Source organism: Thunnus thynnus, chromosome 10, assembly GCF_963924715.1.
Source record: "Thunnus thynnus chromosome 10, fThuThy2.1, whole genome shotgun sequence".
Taxonomy (NCBI): Eukaryota; Metazoa; Chordata; class Actinopteri; order Scombriformes; family Scombridae; genus Thunnus; species Thunnus thynnus.
In genome coordinates this window covers 28915295-28939468 of record NC_089526.1, presented here as the reverse complement: position 1 = coordinate 28939468, position 24174 = coordinate 28915295, and the positions used below count along the sequence as shown (strand labels likewise).

At 41.5% G+C, this 24174-nt stretch overlaps 1 protein-coding gene across 5 annotated transcripts in view; it reads right to left on the bottom strand.

The window, feature by feature from the left end:
* Positions 1 to 24174, bottom strand: part of LOC137191923 (intermembrane lipid transfer protein VPS13B-like) — a 343015-nt gene that overhangs the window by 256394 nt on the left and 62447 nt on the right. For all 5 annotated transcript variants that reach the window (XR_010930464.1, XM_067602417.1, XM_067602414.1 and 2 more), the window contains exons 16-17: positions 23696 to 23820; positions 7202 to 7386 (exon numbers count right to left, since the gene is read on the bottom strand). Coding sequence is in view for 4 of the 5 variants with exons in the window: in XM_067602417.1 (XP_067458518.1) it covers positions 7202 to 7386; positions 23696 to 23820 (310 nt within the window). In the remaining variant the exon portion in view is untranslated. The remainder of the gene's footprint in view (positions 1 to 7201; positions 7387 to 23695; positions 23821 to 24174) is intronic.

Here is a 24174-nt window from a genome sequence, read left to right as displayed (position 1 = left end):
CAAAAATGCGTAAAAACTGTTGTTGACAAGGTCTAAGAGATTGCATTTGTTTCCAAGCAATGGGAAATATCAGTGTGAAGCAAAGTATAAATAAGTCTCCCTGACGTAACCTTGAATAGTCTTTTTTCCATTCTTTCCCCTGTTTCTCCCATGACCACCCCATCCCCCCATTTTATGTGTAGGGGGAACTTGTAAAAACAAAAGACCTGTTTTAATAATGATACTGTTATGAGTGAGAGCATAACTCCTGGACTATTATTATCAACATGCTTGTAGTCGCTATGCAATGAGAGCATAGGCTCACTGTATCCAAACATTCTTGCCATCATTTGCCTTAAATGGGATCGTATGCTGTGAGTTAAGGAGTACATATAGGATTTGCTAAAGATGGAGGTGGGCATGCATCTGTGCATATGCATGGCTCTTTACGTGTGTGTGTGTGTGTGTGTGTGTCTAACGTGACACTCAATTAGGTGCCAAAGCTGGCTTTAATAAAAGCAGAGCCAGAGAGCCAATGGTCAGTTGTGTATCTGAGCACTGAGGTCCACCCCACACTCTCAGTCTCTTTATTTCCTTCTTTCAGACACTTTTCCCCTCAACCTTTATTTTCCTTCTCTTTTTCATTTTTCATTCTGCTCATTATATCGTTCACTCTCTCTCTTCCTCTTCCTCTGTTCTTTTCCCCCTATATCTGTCATGCTAAAGTTATGTCACAGCTCGTATATCACCCGGCAATCATCTAGAGCACGTCTGGTGACCACCACCAACCAACTTCTACCAGACCCCCCTCCTCCTGTCCCATAGTCCAGACCACCACAGAGATCTGCAGCCAGAAACCCAGCTGTGGTAGCTACATTAGAGCTGAATCCATCACTGGTGGAAATGCCAATTTTATGCCGATTTAAATTACCTTGACTTTTTGTCTTTCAAAACGGAGCTTTTTTCAAGACACTAAAATAGGAAAGCACCAAAATGACCAAAGTGAGCTTGGCTCAAACGCAGAGAAAAATTATTGATAGGCTCATGCTTACTGTAGCTGCCACTATCATGGCAAAACGGATTTTCCTCAAGTTCATCATCGTGTAATCCTTGTAAAGAAATATCACTGATCTACATTCAATAAGTCACTTTGCTAAGCAACAACTCTTTCAGGCCAATAACAAAAAAGGGAAAAAACAGGATATGAAACATTTCTACTACTGGCTGTGTTTAAAAGTAATAGACAGGAAAAATCATCCTTTTATAATGAGCTGTCTAAAGTTACTGTCTCGAGTCTGGAGCATCCCAGCCTCTCTGTGTGTCATCTGGAGTGTTTACTGCCATGTCACGGCACCGAGACTTCTAATTTCAATTAGATCAGCAAAAAAGAGCGAAAACACAAAAAGCACACACACATGTATGCAGTAAACAAACACACTTATTCTCACGATCACATGGTCACAATATAGGCAATATTTACAGTACAAGGGCAAGAGATCAGTCATATTTTCCAAGCCAGAGATGTACCATCTGCAGGTTTAAAAGTTCTCTGTAACTCATCAGTGTGTACTGCACTATAAATATGTCTGTTGAAATCTTAAGACTTGAGTCTGCTGGGGATAAAAGTGCATGAATTTAAATCCAATAAAGCTATCAACAACAATGAAAAGATAAAGATGACAATAAGAAACAAACAGATTATGTGTGCTCATAGCAATGTTCAGAGTCAGGATTCTATGATTCATCAAGATACATTTCAGTCATAACATCTATTCAAAAACTAGGATAGATAGCAAGAGCTATAACTATCGTTCATTCACACTGTCATTTATTGACACTGGTGTCAATAATATGTATCCCTCTGCATTTTTCTAGCATTTTTTTGTACATGCCGTATTGTTCGATGGATAATCTCTTATTTTCAAATGCCATGATCAAAAGGCACATGCATGGTTTGCCATGTTTTGGAAATATGGCATGTTTTCTACAGGATTCAGGTTTTTCACATGTAACAGAAACCAATCAGAGAAAATGGAAATGTGTACTGACTTTTTCAAACACTGAATATCCAAGTATTTTTTGAGAAAATGCACTGAACAGTGAGCAATGAGAAAATGAATTTCTGCACTGAGATTACACTTTCCCTGAACTGTAATTAAACACATTCTCACCATATTCTTTTGCACAACATACTGTACTCTCACACAAATGCATGCAGACTCGAGCAGTGTGTGGGAGGTCACTGTGGTCAGTCTGTCGCTGAATCTGAGGTTAGCAGTGGCTAGAAGCCATGGTAGGCAGGAATTACAGGCTCCATTCTGCTACTATTACTGCTGCTGCTGCTACTATGGTTGCTACTGCAAACCACAAAAGCATCCTGGAAGTATAAACAAAGAGAACATGTAATACGGGTTGGCCACTGACAATCGCAGCAGAAGAGGAGAAAAAAAATATATATATACAGGATTAGAGGAAGAAAAATGAGATGGCGTGAGACAATGAATGCAGGAACAAAACAAGAAAAGAGTGACAGATGCACAAAAGAGAAGAAAAAGAAAAAGTTGGCAGCACAGAATTGCACAGAAAAGATGGAAAGAAATGACAACAGCAAAAATGAAAAAGCAAAAAACAAAGCAAGAGATTAAGAAAAAAAGACAAAAGAAAGCAAGCAAAAAAGAAAGAGCGGGTTCTGTGAGAGCAAAAATGAAAGAGAAACTGCAGCAGGGCAGAGCTGAATAAAAAAGGCAAAGAGTTGTTTCTACCCTCACTGGGCAGCTGACAAGGCTGAGGTTTAAGGGGCACATGCTGTTAGAATGCATGTGTACACAAACACACACACACACACCTCCCTATGGACCACCTCTCCATTTTCACCAGACAACCAGACACATAAAGTATGACATACTGTTTTCTGCAGAGCTCACCGATAAAATACAACACTAGTGTGAGCTTCACTGGAGTGCAAAAGGACAACGGTGGAATAATGTGTCACCATAGAAGACTCTGCTCATATCTGAATCATGCACACGAGACCACCACTGGAAATCAACATCTTGCTACAAGCAGTTGTGTGACAAACCGAGTTGTCATGCAACAGGCAGTGACTGACGATGTCTTTTGGATTAGAGAAAATTAGATTTTACGCTTTGTTTTCTGATTTCACTCAATCATCTCTGGACTCAAAGACCAAACACGGCCTACACTGCATAGGCTGCTTGCTGGGTTACTGTTGTAGCTGCCACTGAGCAGTACAGTAACCCGCAGTCTTACAAGTCCTAACGGCTGTGTTCCAGTCAGTTGCAATGATTTTAAGTCTCTGACTGTTTCTTTAAAAAGGAGTCGAACAATTATTTTGAAGAACATTTAACAATCTGTCAGTACCTTGAGATTAAAACTTTTGTTTAGTTTTCTCCCTTACTGATTCGTGTAATTTTCTTTGGACAGGGAATGAAATCTCATACCCAAATGGCTCCCCCGCGAAGGACACTGACCATCTGTGTTATCAGCTAGACCTCGATATGAAACACCTTCCACTATTGAGAAACCATGTAACATCAAAAGGATAGAAGGGAGTATGAATTCCTAAAGGAATGAAAAAAGCACATGTTCAAAGTGAAGCTTTTGTTTGCCGTTTGAGCGTTTGGCCTCAGTGTGTGTGTGCGTGCGTCAGCAATGTCCTAGCAGTGACCATCAGGTCACTGGTTGGTGACACAAGAACGAACTCAGGACTCTACTCTGTATCCAGATCTAAGACTTGAGCATTGTAACAGACCCACCGCTTTTACCATTAACAGTCGGCAACTCACACTAGAGGAAAAATGCAGCCACTGCTAAGATGGCAAACACTTCTACCACATGGAGGGCCTAATAAGTGGCACCACGTCAGCAGTTAAACAGAACATTCCCCACAATTATCGTTAGATAGAATTTTTTAAAAACGAGCTTCAGTGAGCTTTTCATCAGCGGATATGATAGTAAGGGCTCTGTAGAAATCACATCGGGTTTGCCTTACTCAAGGAAACAACTCAAAATGAAGCGGAGCAGAAGAGTGAGCGGGAAGGCAAGTAGCCAGCTGAGAACAGCCAGCGAGGTCCCATCATGACGTTACAGTATGGACTAATCCCATAATGCACACAGAAACCAAAAATATTCAGCAAGGTTGCACTGGGTGTGCAGGCAGATGCATTACAGTAAACATAGTTCACAACAGTTTACTCTTCTGCTAACTTTACTCCTTTTTTCTTCTTGCATCTTCTCTTTTTCCATTTATCTTCCACACTTAAGCTGTCACACCAAAGATTGAGAGGGATTGGGACAGTTAACATCTTCCTTAAGGCCTATGAGTGTCACGACAATTTCAAAAGCAGATACACAACTAGACATTTTTGGTTATATCATAGGAATTATTGCTGAGTTTTTTCCCCACTAAACATATACTTACACAACACATCACCTATTCCCCTTCACTCTCCTGCCTTCTAAACCAAAACTCTTTCCCCCACTGCTCTTTTTCTAACCTGCCAGCACACGGACCAGATGTGCAAATGTTTCTCCATGTTGCTATTCAAGCCCCTTTCCAAGAGAAAGGCAGAGTGAGGGGAGAGGAATATTTGACTTCACTCCACGGGAGACCAGTTTCATAAATTTTGGCGGCTACACAACGGTGAAAAAGGTAGCTTGGCTGGCTTGGCTGAGGGAGAATGTTGACGGCATACCAAACAACATGATCCTAATGAGTTGGAAAATCCCTGGCCCTCCAGAGGACTGTCCAGATGCTACCGTCATGAGAAACGCTACTGTTTTATTGAATTCAGGCTCCCTCCCTTTCTTTAACAAGGGGCAAAATTTATTATTTGACCATTAAGGCATCCTAGGCGACATGAAGCGTAAAACTGTTTCAGAGTTAATTTGCCCTCGGCTGCAGGTCCAGTACCCCACACTGGGCACAAAACAAGTTGATCTTGCCAAAGTGTCTCACATGAACTTGTGTATTTGAAAACCTTAGGTTTTGGATATGTGCTTTCAACCCTGGTATAGGGTGTGCAAGTCAATTTGCCCATAGCTAACAAGCTACTATCAGGTTGACTTGTTTTGGGCAAATCATGGTCTGGCACATGATGGGCTGAGCCCTGAGAAATAACTGTAAATTTTTTCATAAAAGAGTCAAATCACTTTAAGCGAGAACCGGTACTCAATTGGTCCCAGTTCCTGACTGGTCAGTAGCAAAATATTAATAGGCTCCTGGACAAATGGTGCTGCTATTGGTATTTATATGACGTTAATTCATTCTAACATTTTCAAATGATGACGAATGATGATCCCCTAACGATGACGAAGCTGTTGGCTTCAGGCAATTATATTTGACGTTGCATAACTGCGTGTTTACATTCTGTGCTCTCCAGTCATGGCTGACAGACAGACAAACAAAGGACAGTAAATGTACTTTATGGGGAAAGAGAGGGCTTAATAAATCAACTACAAAGATGACCGCATTAACATCTAGTATAATATTCTAAAAGAGACCAGATGGGCAAACTGATGTAGTTTCTCCATTGTTCTTTGACTATTCATGCTAGTAATGATGCACAGAATGAGTCGCTAATGGATACATTAATCTCCTGTGTGGGTATTGTTTTGTTTTGTGACTGAGTTGCCATTGCAGAGTTATAATTGTGTCTCTATAATAACAACTGCATTATGAAAACAGCTAAAAAAACACAAGGAGCCCCTTGCTATGCTAAGCAATTACAAACACATACTGTGAATGCTGGAAAAACAGCCTTTGCTCCACTTTGACATACCCGTTCCCCACTGTACCGTACATACATGTGAATTTGAAAGCTGTGAAGACATTGGAAAAGTTAACGAGTCATGTCTCACTATTTTACTGGTTCGTTGCTTGACATCCCTTACACATTAATTGCTATGCAACAACTGCTCAGATATCAGCAGAAAAAGATCCTGATTATTCTCTCGGTCAGGTATCAGAAATTTATGAAACTGGACTACAGTGTAGGGCTGGGCGATATGGCAAGAAATTTGATCATGATCATTTTTTCCATATTGATCAATATCGATATTTATCATGATTAATATAATTTGATAATACTGCCATTTGAATGAGTATCCTGATGATGACTGAAGGCTGAAGGAACCAGAGGGTTTATTATTTAAACTTTAGAATATAGTTTATTAACATAAAAAATAGAACAACATAATGTAAACACTGAACTGTGCAAACATGATTTGGTTTAGAATAGATTTTGTTATAAAAAAATATAATAAATATCATATAAATGTAAATATTTAACTTTGTAAACATGCTTTATCTGCTGTAACAAAACAATACAAGTTAGCTTGCCTTGTAACTTATTAAAATAATGTAAATAAAACTAAAAGCTATGATATCAATTTCCTTTGGCAAGGAAGCAAACATCTCAAATGTTTGTAGAGGTACGACCAAGAGAAAAAAGTAAACAAGGGCCCACAAAGGTAAGATAAAATAAATTTAAAAGATATTAATTATGTACTGGGCTCTACTGAGGTAGAAATCTGAGTTAAAAGTGCAAAATTGTAATCCAGTCATTATGCTACATCTTTTATATACAGTATATATTCTGCTGTAACCTCTTCATTTATTTTACCGACTAGATTATTTTCTGTGCTTATTCACATATCATTAGATTCACTAGTTTTCTTTATGAAATGACACTAGTGTTACTAGTGGTGACTAGCCTTTTGTTGCTACTCTCTTTACAAGCTCCGAGCTTAGCCCAGCTTAGCAGTTAGCTTTGTGCATTCACAGTCTAAGCAGCCTCGTGAAAGCAATGGCGTGTGATGACTGTTCCACTAAACGTGTCCATGAGTTAAAGCAGCTTGTTTCAGCTAACATTACTTTAAATATGACAGGCACTCCAGATAGTCGTAGCTCTGTGCTAGCGTAGCCTCCTTGGCTGTTGTAGGAAATGGTCGTGTACTTTGAAGTGCAAGCCAAAAACTGCAGAATGACTGGCTATTGTTGTGTTTATTTCTGCTGTGTGATAGGCTTTTAGATCTATCCATATCGAGCAAAAAATGTCCAAAGTTTAGCATCATTATCTACATATATTTTACTGTGATCCCGTATGGAGATTGTTTTATCGCCCAGCCCTAGAGGCAATTTCTGTAAAGAAAAGCTTATCTCAGTTAACTTCATAGGGTCTATTGTAAACCATTTTTTTACCTGGAGCTTTGTAAACCTCATTGAGCAGATTTTCGCTGAGTGTCAATGGGGCTCCGGACACCACGCTGTGGGTCCAGCTCTGGCAGATCGCTTGGAGCAAAAGTGTCTGAGCCCTTGTAGCCTGCACAGTGAAGTGAGGAAGTTCAAAAATACACTCTGTGGTGAGGACCGAAGACCTTTTGCTCCTGAAAGAGAAGGACAACAGACAAAGAGAGACAGGGTTACATCACGGATAATACATGAGGTGAAAGAGAGACACAGAGAGATTCAGGATATATTGACAATAATAAATGAAAGAATGGAGAGTTGCGCATAAGCGCCAACATGCACTGAATGAAACAGACACTGGTGGAAACAAATGGTTCACAACTTCCACGAATCCATCAATATCACATCGCAATATAAAACAGCTCATTGATAGCACGCGGGGCCAAATAGGTAGAACTACATTCCAACAGCAAATTGAAGAAGTACCAAGTGCAAGCCAAGCTTTCCTTAGTTACTTGGCAGGTAGATGTAGTTTGCCTCTTTGCCACCGACCCCACTCTCCCCTCCGTCAAAACTGTGATGATGATTTATGTGAAGAGATGTACAGCCCAGAAACCTGACCCTGAAAAGAATCTCTACGCATTTAACATTTCATCTGTCTCCAAGAGTGTGGAGAGAGAGAGTCTGTGTGTGTGAGTGTGTGTGTGTGTGTGTGTGTGTGTGTATGACAAGCTGATGAGTTGAGCGTTCAGGGGGATGAGGTAACAGCAGAGTCGGATGGAGTCCTCCAAGCCCCCGTCCATCAGAACCTCAGTGGACCGTGCCCTCATTTATCATCTGACACACACACACTCACACACACACGCAAGCACACACACACTTTAATTCCTCTTTTCTAGTATTCGCCTCACTGTGTCCCCTATTCACCCTCTAATCACTCATACATATCCAAACACATTCAAGCACACTTCTCGTACATCTCTGATACCACACACACAAACATCTTGACACACATACATGCCCTTCAAATCCTTGATTCAGGCCCCTTTTTCTGTCCAGCCTGTGAAGTCATGGCTCCTCAGTTCATATGATCCCATATATGACATCAGCAACAGCAGATGGAGGGATTCCCCAAAACACCGACACACAAACACACCAACCGAATCATGGCATTATACACAGCGCTGAGACTGATTTAACCCTTATCGTTATGACTACTGATCTCTATCCTTCACATCTCTCTCTCTCTCTCTCTCCCCTGTGTATCGCTCCCTCCCTCTGCGTCCAAAGGAACCTCCGTTCACTGAAAAAACACCCAGGGAGCCTAATCTATAAACACTGCATAACAAGCCTCTTCAGTTCCACTTCTGTTTTCCTCTCCTCTGTTCTGAGAGGCTCTTGGGCTGGCTTTTTCAGGACTGGCAGTGCCCCCTGCATAGATACATATCTACTTTTTGGGTGTGTGCGCACATATGCTCACTTGACTACATATTGTAATGGAAGTAAAGAGGCATTGCCCTCTGAGCGTCGCTTTCGGTGAAAATAGAACCGTGACTAATTCCAGGGATGGCTGCGGCGTGTCAGGAACGAGCATCACAGTTCATTTAATCACACATCCATTTTGGTATGGTCCCAGTTCAGAGTGTGGGATATGTCACGGGGTCTCTCCCTCCGCTCAGCAGCTCTGCAATCGTTTAACTCCTCTGCTTCCCTCCCTCTCCTTCTCTCCGTGTCTCTTTATCTTTCCCTTTCTTCTGCTCCTGGGTGGTTCGGCAGGGTGACATGAGCTGTTAGCTGCACACAGGCAGGCCCAGAGTTCTTAACCGCCTGCTGTCTCAGGGGGGACTACTATGAGACACAAAGCGAGAGAGAGTTTGATAAAGAGAGATGTAAGAGTACAGAAAAAAACAAAGGGAGAGAGAAAGAAAGAAACTCCAAACCTGACAGGGTCAATGAGTTTACCTTGACAGCACGCATATACATTTTGAATTCCCTTGCAACATGTGGTGCATTTGGCACCATCATGAACCAAGCAATGTCATGCTTCTCTGCTATTAAAAATCACTACTGTTACATGTTATACAGCAAGACATCAATCAAACTGATTTTCATGTGTTTTTGTGTGTTCAAATGCGTGCATGCCCGTATGTGTGTACACGTAGTTAGATATCGCCGCTGAACAAAAGAAAGTGAAGGGGACCTAGCAACAATAATGTCCCCACATGCAGAGCAAATGTGCCTGCAAAGCCACTTCAATGGGAGGACTGGCAAGGGATGAAAGTTTGTTGGCTTATTCGAGTGTTTATAGCGTTTCAGGGGAGCTGTCATGTGCATGTGGTCGTCTAAAACTTTAATTATGCACCTGTTTTTATTATATTATGCCCAATTCTTTGCAAACAGCAACTTGGATCTTGGAGTTAAATAAGAAGCAGAAACTCTCATTAGGGTGTTTCGGGAATGCTGGATGTGAGGACAGCCAGACACTCATCGGATTTCATTAAGTAGCTGGCACAGTCAGTGTTTCTTGCTGCAACATGGTAAACAGCTTTCTGGCAGGCAGCTCTTTCACTGTTACCACAGGCTTTGAAGGAAACAAAAGTGTCCAAAAATAAGGAGGTAAAAATAGCAGCACTAATAGCTCTTGCATCAATCAATTGTAACTACACTAAGATTACATATATCTTACTTTGTAAAACACATAGAGTATGCATGGGACAACTAACAAATGCCATTTACTGCTATGGTGCAGAATTCACATTAGAAACTGAGCCTGTAGCCTGGGGAGCAAAACTCATTAAAGCATACTTCTACTCTTATAATGTGGAGACCCACCAGAAGTGGGCCCACAACTCATTTTGGATCCTGACTCATAATTTAAGAAATCAGGTCCTTGGCTTGAACTTCAGTGCCTCATTGAATAGGCTGTCTCTGACCTCACAGTAGTCCTTTAAGTCAATAACTTTTTTTATTAAAACACTGAGGCCACCAGGAATATGTTAAAAGGAAATCAAAATTAGTCAGGAGCTATGAAAAATTAGGTGTTTCAATTTCAGCCAATGAAATATGCTTTCCTCTGGTGCATTTCAACAACATTAGGCCTCATTTCCCAACCTGTCCCCTGTTGGTGCCGTGACTGAGTGACGAAGACCTAGACCGAGGCTAGGACAGGCCAGTTGGCGGACTTGCTCACTGCTTGGCTAGGTTAGTGGCTGACTGACTGGCACACAGTCTTCCTGTCCACTGTCCCTGTCAGAATCAGGAAAAACAGGGCATGGTGTTGTGCAGAGGGCATGAGTCAGAGTCATGAGTACCATACCAGCTGCGGTGCTCTTTGCCTAGTCTGTTTCCTCTGTGTACATGCTAAAATGTGGACATGAAACAGGGATTGCAAATTATTTTTAGTCATTAAAATGAATGAGTGAAATCTAAAAGCAAGTAGACTTAACAGAGGACCCCTACTAAATACTTTTTGTTACTTAATTACTCTAAATTAGTCTGGGTGTGTAGCTCCAATCATGGCTCAGAGCCATCTAGTGATACATTATGCCAGTACTAACATGAGGTATCACTACTAACCTTTAATTTAAACAGCCTCTGGGTAACCCCATGTCTGTATCGAACCCTTTTCACATCATAAGAGCTGAGATCTATTCGGGCCACTGGTTCTCAGGCTAATCAGCTTCCTGGTCTGGTCTGACTATGGTCACGACTATATTTAGACAAATACAGCTGGGGCTCTAGCTAACAGGCTGTGATTGCTGCTTTGCAGAGGCCACACACAAGCACATAAATGCACACAGATACACAAAACCACAAAAATGTACATACCTGAACAGACACAGATGCATTGATGTTTGCAAATATGCACATATACTTAGGTGCCAAGACACATGCTGTCACAAAAGCATGCAAGTAGTCACACCTGTACGCACATATGCCCAAACAAATAACAGCAGGTCGGTCAGCCAGAGCGCAATCAGCAGCAGTAATGAGTCCATGGCTGACAAGAGGCCTGCTGCTCTAACAACCTGTAACTGGAACAATTATAAAACTAGCTGCCAACACTAAAGTCTCAAAAGACATGATGAAGTTGTCCCAGATGGCGTGAACTGATGCAAATACACGTCCATGCCGTTTGAAAATGTTTCAACTTGAGCGAAAGATTTGTGCATATCGCAGGGCTTTATGAATGTACCTCGTGAATGTACATACAGAGAGGACAGAGGAAAAAGGAGAGACTGGAGGGAAATAAGGAAAGAACCAGAGTTCCTGGTGAGTTCTGAGTTCAGTCAGAAGCTGAACTCAACATAAACACACAGACACAGTCAGTGCCTTCCGTTGCTAGCTAGCTTAAAGCTAATGTACAGTAATGTACTTTGGCTGTTTCAGGTGAATAAATACAAATGAGCCAGTGGTCAAACTCGCGAGTAAATTGAGGCGACAGTTTGCTTTGCATTGTGTCTGAACACAGCATAAGGCCCTATTCAGACCTAATCAGGTGGTGGCGTACAGCCTCAAAGTTGAGCAGAGATGTGTGTTCTAGAATGTAACAGCTGTGAAACAATCAGAAAATAATGTTTTATTGATCTGATTCACCGGCTTTCTCGCTACCAGCGCTCCCTGTCTTCATTCACTCTCTTGCTCACTCGACCACAGCTACTCTCTCTCTCTCTCGCTCACTGGTGCTGTCGGCTCTCTCTCTTTGTATCTTGTCTTTTTTAAATTAGCCAGGAAGCTGACAGTAAAGTCTAACTTTACTTTTAACGTTATCAAACAAAGAGAAATGTCTTCCCCTCCTCCTAGTAACGTCTTTGTTCTCCCTCATGGCAGAGTTTACAGCTCTTATCAGTCTAAGGTCGTATTCAGACCAAATCAGGAGGTGCGGCGTTCAGCCGCAGGGTTGAGCGGAGGTGTGTGGGGGTGTGTGCGTGTTTATTTATGCTCTACAACGTAACAGCTGTGAGACAATCAAATAATGTTTTATTGATTTGATTCACCAGCTTTCTCGCTACCAGCGCTCCCTCTCTTCATTCACTCTCTAGCTCGCTTGACCACAGCTGTTCTCTCTCTCTCTCTCTCTCTCTCTCTCGCTGGTGCTCTCAGCTCTCTCTCTCTTTTTCTCTTGTCTTTTTTAAAATGAGATGGGAGGCCGACAGCACAGTCTACTTTACTTTTAACGTTATCAAACGAAGAGAAATGTCCTCCCCTTGTCCTAGTAATGTCTTTCTACTCCCTCGTGGCAGAGTTTACAACTCTGATCAGTGATCTCCGGATGTGATTGGCCACCGCAGCCTTCAGCTGCAGTGACGTCGGGTTGCGTTTCTCCAAAAGTTGACTCTGGCTCATTTTTCTGGCCGCAGTCCGGTGCGGCGCCGCAGCAGCCAAAATGGCCGCAGCAGAAACGCACTACCCCTATTCAAATGGATGGGACGACTGGCGTTTTCACCGCACCGCCGGATTTGGTCTGAATACGGCCTAAATAGTGGCAGAATGCAAGTACTGCACACTAAACAAAAAGGGAGAAGAGAGAAAATGAGAACAAGAAAAATATAATGGAACCATGTAGAAAACATGATCAAGAATGAGCAAGCAAAGGCAAGAGAAGCATAGAGACCGCAAACCTGCAGGTCATATGTTATTCTCCAGGTAAAATAATACCTAACATGGGGAGTCTCATTAAAAAAGCCATTTGGAAAAGCTCCAGTACAAACTCAGGAATAGCAGAACTGGTAGGTTGTTGCTTTGTACTTTACAGACAAAAATAAATGTAGCCTAATTAAAAGGGAAGGCTGGTTGGGGTGTGTCTGTGTGTATATACAATTATATGAGTGTGTGTTGCGTAAATGTCCAGTAATGTGTCGAAATCTGGATATGTTGGCATTAGTGCAGATGTTCTGACAGAGGACCCTACTGAGAAAGCAAGCGTAAAGCAAACTATAATGCGATGCCTGAACTGCTGGGCCAAATGTGGTCAGCAAATTCTTTTTTTAAGATCAGCATCTTGCCGTGATTTGAAAGAATATCGCCAAGAGCAGCTGGTCCTAATGGTTTACACAGTGTCCCAGAATACAAGCTTGGAACCTGCACACAGTTTCCAGAATGTTCATTTTTGTTATTACTCATATCCTGTACAGTACAAAAAAATCAGTTCCCTCACTCTTTCCAAAATACAGTGACACAGACAGCTGTGGGGGCTGGGAGATCTGCAGGAGATGTGGAGCAAGGTGTCCATCAATGAACCACAGAGAAAAAGGAGTCACACTCAGACAAACACACATTCCCTGACACAGGTGGATTTTGTCTGTAATGGGAGCTGAATGGGAAATTCCGCATCATCTGGAACATTCTCCTCCAATAAACCTTTAAAAGTTAGTGGAAGTACTTGAGAAGATCATGTAGACTAGATTGAAGGTAGTAAAAGAAACAAAAAGTCAATAAGATAGTCAAACAATTTTGACTAGTTTCACAATGTACTACTTTCTCTTGACTTTAACTTATCTGAGTCTGTTTACAAAGTCCACAGCAACCCCAATGTAATCCGTTATAGGCTGACATATTTGTCTGATAGATGCAACAGATAGCCACTGTCTTGGGACCAGTGATAAGTTATCTGAAGTTTCTACAAATCATTCACTGTCACACCCTGCCTTAATTAACCAACACAAACATTCCCAAACACAGTTAACAAAATCCTCTACTGCTATTGTTTTCCAATTTTTAAAACCCCTTTGGAGGGAATCAGGCTGAAAATGGAGGGAAGGGAAGACTGGCAGCTCATACCTTCAGTCTATTTTTTTCTTTGTGGTGCAGATTGAAGTATTGCAGAATTCCCCATCTCTCCAAGCCAAGGTCACTGACCCCTCTTGAAAATAACCAGAGTGAGTTATGGGCTGCTCTCAAGTCCCCTCTTTTATCTTACTACAAAAGACTCACTACAGTGTCTCACAAAGTCTCTAAATGAACATTATAAATCATGCAAGCACTTCACACCGAACAATAACACCTAAGTGGCCAGCTTAGGGGATGGGGAAAATTTGTTATTTTACCACCTGGATGTCTATCAGGTTGAATGGGTGGGATTTGAACAAAATAGAAATATTACTACCATGAAAAAGCCACCAAGTCAAGCAAAAAAAAAAAAAAAAAAACCAGAAGAAAAAACTGGTACCCCATTCATTTATTTGTTTCATTGACTCTACATGGGCTATATCATTGGCTGGACGCTGAGCAAAAGTGGAGCTGCAGCTATAGAAAATTTAGTAAATGCTGTTTTCAGCAGCAGCGATAAATTATTAGTCCCCTAAGCAGCGATAAATTATTAACAGTGATCATTACAGCTTGTCTTTAGTGTCTTTTAAATGCAGATGTGCATCTGTGGACTCTTCTTGAGCAGGTGAAGAAGAGAAATGGTTATTGAAGAGACTTTTCCATATTTGGTTCAAGTCATATTAAAGCCATCTTGCCAGCACACAGTGACCATTTACATACTATAAAACACATATATCATATGCGTTTTGAAAAATCAATTCATAATTTAGAATGTTCTAGTACTGTAAAAGCAACACAGAAACAATATATTCTAGCTAGATCCACATTACATCATATGATCAGACTCATTTTACTTCTGTAAAATGAGTCTGATAATTTTTCTATCTGTAATGACACCCATTCCTAAACCCGCCCAACTCTTTAAAGTCTCTGTGCTGGATCTAGGTATGAGTTAGGGTGAGGCGGGGACTGTAATTGTGGCCACAGCTCAGACTTTTGTGGTTCCCCAGGGTCAAAGGTGTTCCATGTGTGCATTTCTCAATCATCAGTCCTGAACAACCCTAACTCCTCATAGAAAGAAACGCTCCACTCTCTCTCTCTCTCACACACACACACACACACGGCCCTCCCCTTCCTCCCATCTGGAGCACCCCTGACCCAAAACACACACACACATAGGCGCACAAACTTACATACACACACACTGAGATCCATTCTCAGGAGAGGGCTTCATTACACAGGGATTACTAAAAGAAATGTTTTAATCAAGTTGTGCAGACAGCTGCAGACCGCAAGGCGAGAAAATGGCAATGACGTGGTTCATCAGGCGTTAAAGGAAAACACATCAAGAGGCCTGTGTATGTGTGTGTATAATGGTGTGTCTGTGTATGTGCATGTAGCTTCCTGCCTCTGTCCAACATGTCCAGCTGTGGAGGACTTGCGGTTCCTTATAAGGACACACAGAGATAGGAGACCTTTGTCCAGAGACGACAGACCAAATATCACATTTATATGTTCAAAATTTTGCTGCAGGCTTTTTTATATCCCGTTGTCATAACAACAAATGCAGCAGTCAACGAAAGTATCATCTGTCCTTTATTTTGATCCAAATGAGTTGTCTTCAGTATTATTCTCCCAAGGCCTTTGACCTTCACACAGATGGTCATTGAAAATAAGAAAATGGACTCCAGTGAGGTTTTTTTTCCGCCTAAGTTACCTAATTACATAAAGCATTCATTTTTTATTGTGGTGACAACCAATGTTTCCCTTAAGCAGTGAAAATTGGATGAGCTTGTTCCTGGGAAGCGATGGAGCAGGAGTGAGGCCTGGTGGGGAGGAGAAGACAGTGGAATGCACACCACAGTAGATGATAATCCACTCAGAGCTGATAATCCATCTACCCTTCCCTATTTCCCACTGTTCTCCCTCCCTCAAGCTTCAGTTCCTCAGATGACTAATTCAGGCATTAATAGAGTCTTTCAGTCAACTGAAAACATCTACAGCTGCTCCTGAATCCACCATCTTGGCTCTGGCTTATACATCCAAATATGGTATAGTTAAAATTCAATAGATATTCTTGGATTGCAAGAATATTGCCTCTTGGACACATTACAGCCTATAATATACACTTTAGGGCTGAGTTAAAACCAGTGTTTATTTAAGCTACCAGATGACACTTGTAATCATAAGGGCAAGTGCACTGCTTCTACAGCAGAGTGACTATGGTTTCTGTATGGTTTCACTGAGCGGTTGAATGCTGCAAGAAAGGCATGGAAGCTTCTATCAGGACTGAGACGTCAATCAGTGAGAGCACAAGCTTTGCATTCACTGATGCTATTTCCTTAATACGAGGCTCCTCAATACGTCCATTGATCTCTGTCAGCCATAAAACCAAATAAAACTGTCTGACACCAGATGTAGAGAAGAAAAAAAAATCCAAACCACAAAGTTGGCCAAAATACTTTATAGACTGTGCCACACGAAATATGATGTTTCACCTTGCAGCTCACAATCCTTTGCACTCCTGTGCTTCGGAGAGAAAAGTGGAACAATATTACATCATATGCCATTCCAGGCTTTTAATACACACCTGTTAATACATAAAGCTTACTTGTTATAGTGTGTGCCTACATCCCTCCAGCTTCATCATGTGAACGCTTTTTCTTTCTGAAAACATTCCCATGTTTCTTCAAGAACAGGGAAGGGTCTACAGTAGTTCATGCGTTGCCTTGTTCAACTAAATGAATTCTTTGCTGCTCTCCGGCCTCCGAACCACAACTCAAATCTGAGCATGACCACAGCAACCGCACGCTGATTTAAGGTCATTCAATTATCCTTCACCATAACAGCTTTTAGTAACTTTAACCCTGTCTACACAGACCTCTCACTTAAGACCTTGATGAGAAATACAAGTGATTACTTCATTATGGAATCAGCACTAATCAAAGTTTGGTTGAGGGGCACAACAGTTTACGCAGAAGTTGTGTGTGACATCATTCACAAGATCTCTGTCATACGTCATGTAAATGTATACCAGGAGCACAGAAATGAGACTTTTCCATCCAGCAACCACTCCCAAATCAGTTTTCATAGGCCAAAGTGATTATTCCAATTCAACTTGTTAATGATATTGCCTGCCAAATGGCTAATAGACAAATGTAACAGCCACAGTCAGTGTTCTCACCAGTGAATGCTATTCATGTGCATTTGCTAAATTTGACTTGGATCTCTGTGGCTCACTACTGAAGGACACAGAAAGCATTTGTCCTCCTGTTCTTGGCTGTTCTTGGAGACATAGACCAGGAGCAGCTTGCTATGACTAACTATGAACGGGAGTAATGAGGCATTACAATCACACCAGAAGCCTCATGCTTCAGATGCCTCAAGCAGCCTTCATAAATCACAACATGAGCTAATCTAGAGTCTAGACTACTGGTCCAGACATAGTAATGGACTTCTCAACTTCACATAAAAAATCCTTCAGGTAGTGCTAAAAACTGAAGTAACGATTGACAATGTAATAGAGTTAGACCAATAATTAGATATCAAGGGAAAACCAACATTCTTTTCTATTCAGAAACGTTTGCGGGGCAAGTCAGCTTTTCGTGGCTATATAACATGCACCTGTAATGCCACATGCTTTAAGAAATTATCCCCTCAGAAATAGCTGAGCGAGAAACAGGGGCTGCTAAAAATGCCACATAAAAGCTGGTGTGGGGCTGAATTATGGCCTGCAATGCGACGAGCCACACTAGGCTGCTGCTGGTTTGTTGGTAGGTTGGTTGGTGGGCCCCGGACTTGGCCTGCCTCCATATGCTGCTGCCGTCAGGTGGCCCTGCATAGGGAATATTATATGGTGTGAGCGCTTGTGTGTGTGTGCTAGAGAGTGAGGTTAGGTTTGGGGAGATCGATGCAGGTGGCACTTCTAAAGTCCCAGTCCTACTGCCACATCCCTCTCTCTCCATTTTTTTTTTTTTTTTGCAGGCACTGATTTTATCTGGGATAACAGGTTTAACAGCCAGACCAATTGAGACTCTCTGTACAGTCCCTGTGAAGTTGTCGGCCCCATACATTGCCTTTCATTATGGATAAGTACAGCCTGATGCCTCTCAGCTGCGCTTTAATTCACTGGAAGTGAAAGTTCATTTCAGAGGATTTTGGTTTTTTGCTAACCAAATGACTGCTTGGGTTAGTTCATGGTAGTCTACATAAAGAGGGAGATTAAGTAACATACATGGACAATTTAGTCAATTGCATCATTAAAAGTCTAGACGACTCGGATGTTTGTAGGTGGGATTACATGATGTAAGTGTGAACGCTCCAAGAATATTGTACATGGTGAGTATGTTCTCTAATCCCAAAGAAGTTGAGAACTTATCATAACTGTGCTAGCATAACCAATCTTACTGTACCTCCAGAGTTTAGACTGACCACGCTGATCCTATTTATCCAGCAGACTTATTTGTGATTTCTACAGTTTCCAATTGAAACCTTTGTGAAATCTGAGTTTTATTCAGCCATTAACATTTACACTTTCATCCACAAGTCTTTATGGCGCTGGTGAAACTGTAATACGCTGCTGTTGCAAGTTAACAAAGATATTCAGACTAACTTAAACACAAACATATTGAAATACTGTTAATGTATAGATAAATGTTAAATCTTGTTTCCTTGTGGAATACCTACTGCTCAATGCAGATTAGCATCTTTTATAATTATGGTGTTTGTTTTTTTTACCCAAAAGGAGCCACACAGTTTGCACAAACTGGACAACACAAGGAAGCAAAAGTCATTGGACTACATGAAGAGAAGAATAACTATCATGTGGATTCAAATGCTCCATGTTGATCAATATGAGCATCTCAAGAAATGGCCAAGTGTGCCAGGCTTAAAAAGCTTACACTGTAGCTACAACACTACAGTATGATTAAGAACAGGTTAAATCCCCTTCTAGCTTTTAGTTCTTCAGGTGATCAAAGTTAGTGATGCTATCTTTGAAGAAACCTTGTCTTAATCAGGCACCTACGGTAGGAATCTAGAAACTTCCCTACCCCCGACCAAAGATCTGACAGTGGTCAAGTGGATTTAAGCTTAGTTATTAACAACTAACATTCACTTTCAGTTAAATATTATCCATAGTGATGCCTAGACACAATGTGACAGAGAATCAACTTTATTATAGTCAAGACAACCAAATGACACAATTTCAGTTGGTTGTGCAGTTTCCAACCTCAAAAGTTTATTTCCACAATGACAGACACAACAAGTCTGCATTACAACATTTGAGGTCATTTTAACTGAGGCCAGGAGGTTGAAACACAATTTAGTTGAGGTGCCCATACAAGGCCATTTTAGGGAAAGGTAGAGAAGGTTTCAACAGTCACCCTACACCGACTTGGAAATCTATTGCTCACTTTTAACTGACTCAAAAGGAGAGATTATTGTCGTAGGATTGCCAATATTTTGGTTTGACTGCTGTTTGTTGGGTGATGTCTTTTCCTTTCTTCAAAATTTCCAATATGTGGAGTCACAAGATCAGAGTCTGCAGTTGCTTGGGAGCATTGCCCTTGAGTTTGCTTAAAAACTGAGGAAAACAAAGACATCTCTAATTGGATACATCCAAGGTCTCAAACACATTAACAAATGCCCAGTTAAAGCCAAGGCTGGCAGGAAGAAGATGTCAAGGCAGGGCACTTTCCCCAGTGAAAGTCCCTTGCTGCCCACTGTGACAAGCAGGAGCCTTTGTGGTGAGACTTAAGGAAACATGAGCTATAGTATTGGGCCAACTCATCAGGAGAGGTGCTGGGTGTTCACAGACGCCCAGTGCCTCTCCAAATCCTCCATGATCACCTGGCAGCCATATACACTTGCTTAAGCATGAGCTGGTTGCACAATGACAGTGCAGGCGCATGTGTGTGGGTGAGAGAGAGAGAAAGCAAACTTACTGTACATCTGTATAAAAAAATGAAGTTAGACAGGAAAGAGAGAAACAGAAGAGAGGGATGCAAGATGTGTGCATATGACATCACCCTCTCTACTTCCCTACTACCCTTCTCTCCTGTCAGTCACTATTCCCTTTAATACAGAGTCCAGAGGGAGACAAATCTAAAGCTACCTTTCAAACTGGTAATGGAAAAACGAATCCAAGAATCTGCCTAACAAAACTAGTGAAGACTGACAAAGCAACTGGAGAGACTCTTTTCTTCAGATCACTCTCTCACTTACTGCCTCTCTGTGGCACCTTCACCAAGGTCTAATGCTTTACGCTTTTTTTCCGTACAGCTTCAAAACTTCAAAAGCTTGTATAGCTCTGCGGCTGCTCACACAACAGAACATCTTGGAAAGGGGGACGAGTGTTGTTGGAATTACATCAGCGCTGAGGAGCGGTCCCAAAACAAACATTAATACAGTCAAATTAAATGCTACCACCTGGTGGGGTGCATCTTTTGGCTGCTACAATGACCCAGTGCATCACTCTGGGCTCAGCTTTCATTTCTATAAGAGGAACTGGGACTGTGCATCTGTCATCTACAAATTTAATCACATTTAATAAGGAGTATATTTGTGTTGGTACCAATGGTATTGAAGTTCTACACAGGAAAATCAAATGTATTAGTTAAGAGTATACACTGTCCATCCGGGACTTTTTATATTTTTTCATCCACGCTAAAAGACAAAAAGGCAGTTCTGTGGCAGCTATCCGTGGCCAAAATACCATGGAGAACATCAGCACAACAGGAATCAAATCATGTTATTACTACTTACTTGTTACTATAGCTGGTTCTCACTTGGTCCCTTCTATTTCTCTCTTGTATTTCTTCAAACCACTGTCCCTGTCACACCTGCTCATCATTATTCTTCCAGGAGCAAACTGTCAAGTTGTGTTAATTAGATTTTGACTGTAGCTGCACACAGGTTAGAAGGCAAGACAGCTACACCTCCCGCTAAGACACAAAGACAGAAAGGGTCAAATATGAGTCACTTCAAGCCTGAAATGACAGGTTTAGAACTCATAACCCTGCATAATAACACACAGTCCCATTATCATCTACAGGAAAGAGATTGACAGCGAAACAAACAGGCAACTGTTGGAAAATGCGAGAACTGCTACTAACCTGTTCAAGTGTCGGAAACATCAAGCTATATTCAAACTAGGGATGAGGAAAATGAGATGAAGTGGAAATAATCATCTTAAGGGCTTTAGAATTATCTAGGGTATTATGTGTTCACCTATTTTGAGGTATGACTGCAATGCCATCACGTAGTCTAACATCTATTCAAAACACACCAAGATAAGACCTCCTGGTGCATAGTGTTACTAGACATGTACATACTGTATTCCATCAAAGGCATGCTTACAACAAAGAATAACAGAGCACTTTCTTAACGTGTCAAGGAGACTCAGCGAGAGGTTGTCAGTGTTATTTCTAAGGGCTGGTCCAGGCTGAAAGAAAGCCATAGGGGGGCATTGATCTAGAGGGCTTTCTGGAGATGAGAAACATCTAGTGATTGTCAGAAAAATAACATCCGTTTGACATCTGAATCCACTATTTGAGGTAGGCAGGGCAGAAAAGAGGGGGCTTGGAGATCAAACAAATAGCTAACAGTCTCTTATTGGGAGCAGAGAGCACAGGGAATCAGGTTCTGTCTACAGACACACTCACATACCACTTTGAATGAGGGCCTTGTGGTTCCCTATGCGGCCAGCTAACCACTGTACAGTAGATATAATGTTTGGCTGGAGAAGAAGTCAGGAAAAGTCTAAACCATCTGCAGCTCTTTGACATGTTTAAATCTAAACTAATGGGGGGAAATCGATTCCCAAGCCAGTGCTCTCACACAGGTTTTCCTGTTTTAACAGGCACTTTGACTGCAAGGTGTGAGAGAGAGGGCACAGGGTGGGCGTGTGTGTGTGTGTGTGTGTGTTAGTGTGTGTGTGTGTGCGTGTGTCTGTGTGTTAGCTTCAGGGGTTTTCCAGATGATTACTAGTGGACAAACACTGATGGACTGAATGATGGCAGGAATTATTTTCCCAATACACCTCTGTATCTTTCAACATTTGAAGCCAATCTTAGAACCGACAGACACCTTATCTAAGATGTTTGTTCCGTTCCTGGCTTTGCTCTCTCTTTTTCCTTTTCTCTATCCAAACTCCTACAGCATCTCTCAGTGTTTCTCCTGTGAGCTCCCTCCTCCTTCTTCTAACCCTCTCTCCATCCTCTACATCAATTTCTTGTCCATCTCTACTGGTCTAACTGTTAAAATGCACCATTTGTCCAACTGTGCTCCAAACTCTGAACCTTATTCTTCTTCTTTCCCTTCTTGTCCTCTCTTTCTCTTCCTCTCTCCTAACCTCTTCTCACCTCCGGGGGACATCCCCAATGAGTCATCCTGTCTGGTACAAGGGCAGGAATATAGCAATATGTTTTTTCATATCCTTTGACAGCGTTGTCTTATTTTCCTCTCCTTGTGTTTCAAACCATCTGAGAAATTGATGCAGTTGTTACCCGATGACTCTGTTTTTCTGTTTTCCCCACCAACCGTTGAAGAAGTGGCTCATCCATCACTTTAAATACCCTCTGATGCACTGCCCGCAAGAGGCTGCAATCCTCTTCAAAAGTAGTACAAAAAAACTACAATACATGGGCCTGACACCACACACACGCACACACACATGCACACGCGTTCGCACGTACTGTATACAGACAGTCAAGCATGTATATAAACACTCCCAAACACACTTACTGTAAACCTTTCTAAAGTCAATTAGTGTACATTTTTTCCATCTAATACAGATACACATTCATATTAAAATACAAAATTTAATGTGACTAAGACAGAGTCCTTATGGGGTTAGATTGATTATTGTTGCAATCACCTTAAAAGTTAAATCACACGACTCTGCACCTGGACCCACCAAAACTGGTACAGTGCTCGATCTATTGTGCACCAGACTTGTAGCTACTCCTATAAGCTACTATTTTTGGAGGTGTCCTCAGGATGTTTCCTGAGCTTAAAGACAGATTCATGCTTGTTTACTGTTGTGTTGGCAGTCTTATTTTAGGGCCATCTCAACTGTGCTGCTTACCCACAATTAATTAATATAAGCATAAAGAACATGCATAGCAGTCTTCATAATAGCCAGAACCAGCAATGAATGTTAGTTGAAACAGACTTGCAGAAAGACAAACCATTTTGAGACACTGATCCATTTGTGTTAGGATGGAAACAGCACTTCAAGAGTAATGTGTGAACAAAATCAATAATTTAGACTGAGTAAAACAGGTGACATGAAGTAAGTGTTAAATTAATTGGGCTCAGAACTGGGCTTCACTTCAATGGGCATCACCTAAATCCAAATCATTTCAAGGGGCAAATATTAAATGCCGATGCCTGCTAACAATTTGCAGAATAACAGTGGAAATGATAGCAAAACTATTGCAAAAAATGCCCTGTCCTGATCAAATAATAAGCAATGAAAACTTCTATTTATGTCTGAAGTGGAAATAAACATTTTGCACCCCTTGCATGTACATTGGCGTTTTGGTGATTGGCTCAGATTTAATAAGGGAAAAAATAAGAGGCTACACAGTTGTTTTTCATGTGCTATTGTTTTTAACCCTCTAATTAGCTTTGTGCCATCTGTCTGGCTCTTATTAGGTAAGACCAACCTTCTTGAAGATTGGCAAGAAACCAAAACACAAATCACAACCTGCAACCGTAACACAACAAACTCACCAGTATGCAGGCATCTGAATCAGCTTCCCATAGAGTGCAGTGCTGAAGGAGGGGATAATGGGAATGAGAGGCAGGAAACCCCCTGTACTGTCCTGGCATGTCAAGCCTGCCTGGAACCCAAACACCTGGAAAGAAAGACAGAAAAAGAGTGGGAGAGAGACAGTGGAAGGGAGAGAGGAGAATGGGAAAAAAGAAGGGGGGGGGAAAGCAGAAATGAAAATTCAGCATTGTATAGATCAAACTATTTACTGGATCCATACATAAAAACATGTCAGCTCTCATTGAGTTCACACAGCTTCTGAAAAGAAAACACAGACGCACACAGCCAGATCTGCTGTGGTTCTCTCATCTCAATCGCCACTAAACTGATTTGGCCTTATCTATCTGCAGCTGAGCTGTCAAATTAAAATATGCGCTTTCATAGGCTCTGGCTCTTACAGAGACACAGGAAAGACAACATAATCTTATCATCCTTGTTT